The sequence below is a fragment of the Tachysurus fulvidraco genome, chromosome 4 (assembly GCF_022655615.1).
Source record: "Tachysurus fulvidraco isolate hzauxx_2018 chromosome 4, HZAU_PFXX_2.0, whole genome shotgun sequence".
NCBI classification, from domain to species: Eukaryota; Metazoa; Chordata; class Actinopteri; order Siluriformes; family Bagridae; genus Tachysurus; species Tachysurus fulvidraco.
The window spans coordinates 3286116-3295156 of record NC_062521.1 but is presented as its reverse complement, the minus strand read 5'-3'; the positions used below and the strand labels follow the sequence as shown (position 1 = coordinate 3295156).

At 40.8% G+C, this 9041-nt stretch overlaps 1 protein-coding gene across 1 annotated transcript; it reads left to right on the top strand.

The window, feature by feature from the left end:
- Nucleotides 1-6114: 6114 nt before the first annotated feature.
- On the top strand, nucleotides 6115-9041 carry syf2 (SYF2 pre-mRNA-splicing factor). The gene is made up of 7 exons (XM_027165643.2): nucleotides 6115-6251; nucleotides 6497-6595; nucleotides 6934-7059; nucleotides 7401-7521; nucleotides 8117-8207; nucleotides 8440-8538; nucleotides 8702-9041. Exons 1-7 carry the CDS (start codon nucleotides 6234-6236, stop codon nucleotides 8865-8867), a joined length of 720 nt encoding a protein of 239 aa, XP_027021444.1. The 5' UTR covers nucleotides 6115-6233; the 3' UTR covers nucleotides 8868-9041.

Here is a 9041-nt window from a genome sequence, read left to right as displayed (position 1 = left end):
ATGAGCTTTACATCATTTTAATATATATTCGATGATATACTGTACATAAATATGGCTTTCTAAAAGATCCCAACAAAGATCATAACCCGAGTTCCATTTTGGTTTCCGAGCAGCATGTCATTTTTCCAGCATATTCCATAAGTTCCTCTTGTAGCCTCTTCCATGAAGATGAAGATGCAAAGCTACAGTTTGGCGTTCTCCACTGTAATAATAAAACATACAACAGCGATGATGTAATCCTTGCCAGCAGTCCTGAAAGATATTCCATAATCGCTGAATGAGAGCAATAAACCAAAGGCACTAGCGGTTCAGTGAATCTCTCAACCTTTTCCTGGCAGAAAGAGAATTTGTCCAGTAATATGGAATCGTAACAGGACTCCGTATTACATCCTTTTTATTGAGAACACTCATCACTACAGGGTCTAACTTGTCTTTGTGCTTGGTCTAGGTGCAGTCAGTGTTCCAGTTCATCCCAAAGTCAGAGTCGGGGCTCTTTACAGGACACTTGAGATCTTCCGCCTTCATCAGAATTAACACAGTATGTCTTATCGGAGCTTGCTTTGTGCGCATGCATGTGGAAATCTAAGAGAAACATCTTCATATGAGTGTAATAATCATACTTTTGGCCTTATAGAGTACATTTACGTTTACATTTACGGCATTTGGCAGATGCTCTTATCCAGAGTGACTTACATTTATCTCATTTATACAGCTGAGCAATTGAGGGCCTTGCTCAGGGGCCCAGGAGTGATAGCTTGGTGGCCCTGGGATATGAACTCACAACCTTCCGATCAGTAGATCAGAGGTCTGACTGATTGATTAATTATTATACACAGAAGACTGATGAGCTTTTCAGGCTCAGGAACATGCAGGTTTGTGGACTTACAGAGCAGAACCCAAGCAAACCGAAGTCCAGCACAGAGCTGACTTTCCTGCTTTAAATAAACAAAGGTGATGTTATCCAGAATCAAATAACTTTATGCGTGATGTGAGATCTTTGTTTGCATTTCAACATCATGCCATTGACATATCAGATATTGCCGTCAGAGACTCTCTCGACGAACCCTTTTGGCTATCAGCATTCTGCCTTCTGAGGCACTGACTCATGAGCAGCACGGGATCGAGGCGGGGACACGGCTTGTCATGTATGCTGAACTCAGATTTTCCAAACCTTTTCAGCTCGCCTTGCTTTTTTAAAAGAAAACCACAGCAATTTTCCCTAAAAAGGATTTAATAACAAAAAAGGGAAAAAACCCATTTTGTAAGGTTTAGGGTCATTTTATTGTGTCTTTGTGTTTAGTTACGGTTCGCTGATCTCGCAGCATCGGTCTCGTGCTGGCTTCTGGTCAGTTGTGAACTGCACTTATCCAGTATCAGTGTCAGCTCTGTACTGAGACTGGATTCTGGATTTGGTGTCACTTGTTAGTCACTTTGGCTAAAAGCTTCTGCTAATTGAAAAGATATAAATGGACAAATGTACAATCTGGCATAATTGATCGGATCATTGATCTGAGTTCTTCTCCTTCCTTCGTTCCCTTAAAACCTGTTTACTCCCAGAGTTTAAAATATATATATATATACACTTATTAGGTCAAACCTGCGTATAAGAAAATGCGATCAGATCACGCTGTGAGATTTAAGAACTGACTTGTGTTTGGTGTTTGATCAATGAAAGGAAGGATAACAAACATCTTTGGTCTGGGAAAAGTCAAGAGGTTTTTTTTCTCTCTCTCTGTCCCTCTCTCTTTCATGTCATGTCCTCAGTGATCTTCACTATGATACAGGGTTATAAGATAAGGGGTAGTGTTTCTCCACAGCTGTGTGTCCACGGGCTGTTTGTGTGCCGGCCTCGCAACGCAAAAACCTCCACAACGGCCTACTGTTCAGAAACACGCCATCTTATTAAGGTCAGATAGGGAAAGAGGGATGGGAAAAGCATTTGAATGTGGGAGCTCTTCTCTTTGATAGTGTGTGTGTTGTGTCTGTGCTGCATGTGTTCCTTAAGGTGACTGAACTGCTTTGGACATTTTTCTAGGCTTTATTTATAATGCACCAAAATTCCCATTTCTCGTGCTTTGATTCCCAGTAGGTTCACTTTTGTCCTTGTTTTGTGCTGCACTCAAACACTTGAAATAAGTGTATTATGGGATGCATGTGATGAATGTCATGACAACCAGAGCACTTTCATTATACTGTATACGAGAGTCACTTTCATCTCATCATCACACTGTTGATTTCGGTCAGAAGTTATTCGGGTTTCTGTGACCACAGCTGCGAGCGTAATTACGTCTGTAATTCAAATCACAGGTTGCATGAATAATCCTTTATGGTTTCTATGGTAACGGTGTATGACCGATGCTCCATGTGAAAGAGCGAAAAGGGGGATGTTTATTGAGCATTCATGGAAGGAGATACTAGTAAAACTGTACATTTTAAGAATGCAGTTGAAGACTTTGGTACTCGACAATGATGCTGAAGCTGCTATAACATGTGTGCTAACAGACATAAAAAGCATGACCTGATCGCAAAAATTGCTTAGGGTTTGTAACAGTAACTCTCTTCATCACAAAAAAACGTTGATTATTTTCCCATAACTGCATAACAAATGGTGCTTTTTTTTTTTTTTTACTAAGAATCAAGTTTAATAGTCTTAGTATTTAATAATCATGTCATAATGAGAAACACTGGATACTTTTGACAATCATGTAATTGTTAAGAATAACTTCTCTCTTTATCGGCAGTGTTCATTATGTCATGTTTTAGCACGAAACAAAGCTCTCCCGTCATCATTGCGTGTTGCGTAGCTCCCCCTACTGATCTGACTTTCAGAACTTGTCTTCAATATCTAAAGGCTCATGATATGTCACATTAATCATTTAGTTACAAAGTTCCTCATTAAACTTGATGTACAGCTGTTCCTGTAGTGAGAGAACAGAGGCAACACTGTTCTCTGTGCTAATGACCAGAAGGTTGTGAGTTTATCAGACAATCACGAATACTCTCCATGCATCATTTCCTCTTCTCACTACAATAATCACATCAGTAAGGTTTGCAGCAGAGCCGGCGTGTGTTATACTAACTTTTTCTTGCCCGTAGATGAAGGCAGGTGGAAGAAATGAATGTAAACATTTCATTTCTCTTTCTCAAGAGTCAGCCAAGTCAGATAATAGGTAGGTGATAGACTATGACAATATAATAATCACCTCACAAGCATCGTCAGTAATCACAATGGATGTCGACCTGCTGCTCTCTTAACATTTATAATAAACTCCAATAATTTATATATTAAACACATGTATTTCCAGTATAAGAATAAAGTGGCTTTTATTCTGAACTTTTATGAACAATTTCATTGTTTGCATTTCAAGTCACTGAACTCGGATGAGATGAAGCAAGAAGAAGACAAGTTTCAAAAGAAAAAAAATTAAGTCTATACTGAGCACTTTAGTCTGCAGACTGGAAATTACACACTCAGATCTGATCACCTTTTAACTCATGTGTGTGTGTGTGTGTGTGTGTGTGTGTGTGTGTGTGTGTGTGTGTGTGTGTGTGTGTGTGTGTGTGTGTGTGTGTGTGTGTGTGTGTGTGTGTGTGTGTGTGTAGTGGTCTGGGAATCCCATCAGTTTCACCCTGGGACAATCTTGGCAGGTCAATTTCTAAATAAGTCTGTAACAAACATACTTTGACTTTACAGACACCATAAAATGATGCAGAAACGTGTTCATTTACATTCGAATCTATCCTCGTGTAAATACCATGTCGGTAAGGAGACAGCTGAACTAAGTCGCAGTTTATAAACATACATCAGCTATAAATCTTTCAATGCAGTTTTCCCCCTTTTCACTTTTGGATCTATTTAAACTCTCCTGGAGTCTGATATTTTCAGGAATGTGTTTGAATTTAAAACCACGTCTAAAGAGTTTTCCCACACTGCCTCACGTATAATGAGAGGATGAGTGTGTATTCGGGATGAAGATTAGCTTGTTAGTTTCTTTGCCAGTAGCAAGGTTCTCAAATCCCTTCTCGTCTAATCGCCTTGCTGAAATATTTTCACATTTGGTTTTATTCCAACTTCTCAGGGAAAAACCCGCTTGAAATGCGTGATCCACATCTGACATTATATTTTGGCCTGTGGCCATTAAGAAAGCGGCGCATATAGAAAGTTGAATAAATGGTAAATTATTCGCCTCTAACAACACGTGAAACGCATGCTGTTGGATCTGTGAGGCATTTGTACACCAGCACAATTATATTCATTGATGTTTTCATTCGTATTTGATACTGCTCATAAAAAAGAATAATCCCAGAGGCAGTTCTTTTTATGTGCGCCCCAAGGCTGAGACTTACATCTGTGTTGCTATAAAAAAAATAATAATAATAATAATAATAATAATAATAGATAGATAGATAGATAGATAGATAGATAGATAGATAGATAGATAGATAGATAGATAGATAGATAGATAGATAGATAGATAGATAGAAAGCATCGCCGTGTATAAGGCTCTTCGAGATCACAACTTATCATCCAAGTTATCATCGGTTCTGATTCATTCCACACGTCTCGGAGAAGAGACAGCATGTGGTTTGGGTTTATAGAGTTTGTGGAATTTTTTTTTTCCACCTTTTTCCACTTCAGTAATTTTATGAATGTTGGAACAAGGTCTTGTCTTAGGTGAGAAACTGTTCCTACAGGAAGAGATTCATAAATGTTCCTTTCCTCACAGACGATCCTAAAAGCCGAGCCGTTTGCACAAGGTGGCGAGGGAGCGGAAAGAAAAGGAAAAAATCTGTGGAACACAGAAAACAATTATGAAGCAATCAAACGTGGCCAATATCCAGGAGCTAATTTAATTGTAGCTGTGGTTCGTTTGGGTGGTGGTGACGGAACCAATGACAATAACCATTCATTTTATTTACATGTGCATGATGGCTTGAGGTGTTGTGGTGAACAATAGGGTGAACAATCTGCGGGTACGTGTGCACACTCTTCGTGTACGTGCGCACACTCTGCGGGTACGTGGGAACACTCGGCGGGTACGTGCGCACACTCTGTGTGTACGTGCGCACACTCTGCGGGTACGTGCGCACACTCTGTGTGTACGTGCGCACACTCTGCGTGTACTGTAGGTTCGCACACTCTGCGGGTACGTGCGCACACTCTGCGGGTACGTGCGCACACTCTGTGTGTACGTGCGCACACTCTGCGTGTACTGTAGGTTCGCACACTCTGCGGGTACGTGCGCACACTCGGCTTGGCGCACAGCGCAGCAGCGCCTCCAATGAAGGGGCCTTGTTTGATTTGGCACGCCGTTAATAAGTTCTTGGCTGCGGAAATGACAGAAATAGTAATTAAGGAAACTGGGTGATTTTATTGGCCACAAAGTTTATATCCCACCAGATGTTAAGCAGCTGCGTTAGGAACTGCGCTGCAACGTGGGGAGTAACACTGGGTGGCAGGAAGATTATTCAGCGTCAAAGAAAATCTGCTTAAATATTTCATTTGTGTGGTGTTCTTTAACATGGAACTTGTTCTGTTACCAGTGCACAAGCATGATAGGGTCCCGTCCCCCTGTGCGTGTGCGTGTGCGTGTGTGTTTGTGTGCGTGCACGCGCACTTATCCAAAAGCATGAGCCTTATTTATCCATCTTATAGCCCTGATGCTGCTCTTCCATCTGGTGTTCACTTAAAGTGCATCAGTCCATTAACGTTGCCTGTGATCTGGAGATCGCTTTAATCTAACACTATAAACTCCACTTAATTACATCCTCCAAAAACAGCACGTTTAATTATAACAACAGTAACCGTGCAGGAAAAGTGGCCACTGGATCTGAGCAACATGTAACTGTTAATGAGGCATTGAAGACGCTGAGAGGCCCAAAGGATGAACTCTTAGCATCGTGTTCATCCTGTCTGCTTAGTGTAAAGACGCATCATCCTTCACCATATGACTGCTGTGTTAGTGTCAGAATCAGAATGCATTTGATTTGTCACATCATTGTGAAACGATTATTAGTATCATCATGACAATTAACTTAAATGTTTTAAAAATAGCACTTCAGTTAATAAGTCTCTGTATAATTGATGTGTACCTGTTTGTTATTAAGCACTGAGGTGTAAATAACAACAAGCAACACCGTGCTTACTTAAAAGGTAGGAACTACTTTTCTCAAATAGTCCGACGGGACTGTATTACAGTGACGGACCACTTCCGGTTTTGCAAGAAGCGAACATGGCGTCCGACACAGAGGTAAACACAACCGTGGGCATCATGAAAAGCGCATATTTTACCTTGTTCGGATTTGTTGTCGTGTTTATTTGTAAAAAGATATAAATATAAGAACCTATAAGACACATTTGTTTGATTATATTTTCTTTTTTGGCATTTTCTTCGTTCCATCATTTAAGCTAGTTTGCTAGCATTAGCGCTGCGGGCTAATCGGAGAGACGCCTTTTTTTTTTTAATCTATTTTGTTTTTGTCTTGTTCAATGTAGGTGTGTGGTCCAGTCAACGACGAGGAACCGACGGAAAGTTTAACATCACAGAAGAGAGAGGAAAGACTGAGAAAGTTCAGAGAGCTCCATTTAAAACGGGTAAAACCACACAAACTGGTGATAGTCATGTTTAAAGAAAGATTCAGCCCCGTCTCTGGACTCGGGATGAACAGGGCCACTAATGAGCATAAACAGCTGTTTAAATTACGGAAAGAAGATACAACGAATTCGTTTTTGTTATCTGGAAACACAAACACATAGAAGGAACGTATTTTTACCGACCAGAGAATGTGTTTGGGCAAGGGTGCCATTACTTTTGTAAATGTCTTTAGAGAATAACACGAGAGTGTCTTACGTCATGTTGTGTTTGTGTAAATAAAACATTGTTCTTTATTTAGGTGATAAATCTTGTGTTTTTGTCACACTCGCGTTTGCAGAACGAAGCTCGTAAACTGAATCATCAGGAAGTGGTGGAGGAGGACAAGCGTCTGAAACTGCCCTCCAACTGGGAGGCGAAGAAAGCTCGACTCGAGTATGAGCTCATGGTGGACGAGAAGAAGAAGGTAAAGAGGACAATGATGCCATGAAGTCTCAGCACTCAGACTTTTATATATATGTATACACACACATTCAGTGCTTGCGTGAAGCATTCCAAAGTTAACTCACGTGTGTTTTTTTGTTTTTTTTTTAACTCGCAGCTTGATTTACTGCGTCTTTAGTCTATAGCAGGTTTCCATTACAACAGTATGGCCCTGTATTAGTGTCTATATAGATATTGAGTACTTTGCAACAGGCTGCATTAGGAATTTTCGTCTCTGAGTATAAAAGAGTTGAAGTGTTAGTTCTTACTGCGCAGTTACACGTGATGATTTCTGAAAATGCCGAACGTCTGCGTGCGCTTTAGGAATGTGTGGCTCGAGGGGAGGATTACCACCGTGTGAAACTGCTGGAGATCAGCGCAGAGGATGCTGAGAGATGGGACAGGAAGAGGAAGAAGAAGCAAAACCCTGATCCAGGCTTCTCAGGTAAACTATGAATTGTGTCAGAAATTTCGACAGATAACACTAGTCATTGAAATGTTTATTTCAAAACAGATTTTTTGGAGTTTTGTGGGCAAGAAAGGGATTTTTGAAGTTTTTAAATGCAAATGAGCCATGACAGAAACTTGCTTTGCTTCAGTTTGGCTTTCTCAAACATTCTCATACACCCAACATGACTAAAAGATGATTAACAAGACTGGAGGGTGTATATTGTATAATGACTGTAGTCCTCCAATGTTGTGTAGACAAACCCCCCCCCCCCTTCTTCGAATCATAAATGTGCCATAGAATATTGAAACTATTTTGACTTATAATCCTTATAGTATTTTAAAGGGCAAGAGCACACTGGTCATGCTGAATTAATTGTTAGTGAGTTAAAAGCTGAGTCTCTCCATCGTGTCTGCCATGTGAGGAGATTAAACACTGTGGAAACTGAACTGGGCCTGGTTTAGGTTTTGGCCTCTGTTTATGATCAGTTACGGTAATTACGTTCTGCCCTTGGGGCTCCCCATCACTCGGGCTTTATGTGGAGGCTGGGCGATCGTTTTATGTGTTCAAAACTTCTCCGTTCTCTCTTCAGGGTACGCCGAGGCCCAGCTGAGACAATACCAGAGGCTCACTAAACAGATAAAACCTGATATGGACAGTTACGAAAGACAAAGGGAGGAGTGGTAAGCATCTGCATACTCTAATTATGTGTCACTGATGTTTAGTCCCTTCTGTTCATTTTCATTAATTTAGCTTTAGTCACCTAAAAGCTGAGTCACTTATTCCTGGAGAATGATCCTGATGATCGTTGACTACACAATGTGTTTAGTTTCTCTGGGTGAAAGATTCTGAGCATTAAAGATTATTAAGAGTGATGTTTAATGATGATGAAGATGATGGTGTTTTTTTTCTCAGCGGTGAAGACTTCCATCCAACCTCCAACAGTCTGATCCTCGGAACACACGTTCCGTCTAGAGACGCCATCGACCGCATGCAGGAAGACCTCGAGAAACAGTAAGTTACAGGGAGCGAGTTTATAGGTGACGTGAGGTCTGGAGTGGATTATATTTCCGTTCTTTGTATCTCTGAGATGTTCTAACAAACAGTGTGACCGATACAAAACCAACATCGGTTCATATTACTAGACGGTGGGTTCATTCTGCTTTCCTCCCAACAGGATCGAGAAGCGCTCCAAGTTTAGCCGGCGCAGAGCCTACAATGACGACGCTGATATCGACTACATCAACGAGAGGAACGCCAAGTTCAACAAGAAAGCCGAGCGTTTCTACGGAAAGTACACGGCCGAGATCAAACAGAACCTGGAGAGAGGAACCGCAGTTTAGCCATCTTTGTTTTACCCATCTTTGGGTTTTTTTCTCCTTGCCTTCTTGCCTTTATTTTATATTACCACTCTGTTCAGCCTGTTAGTGTAAATTAATATCGTTCATGATGCTTCTGGCCTGTTTTGTGAAAACTTTTTTTGTCCCTTTTCGATAAATAAATTCTGTTTTACGTTG

Coding starts and splice junctions, on each gene's coding strand:
- syf2 (XM_027165643.2), top strand. Junction 8,208..8,439: donor GAAAGACAAAGGGAGGAGTG/GTAAGCATCTGC, acceptor TTTTTTTCTCAG/CGGTGAAGACTTCCATCCAA. Junction 8,539..8,701: donor CAGGAAGACCTCGAGAAACA/GTAAGTTACAGG, acceptor TCCTCCCAACAG/GATCGAGAAGCGCTCCAAGT.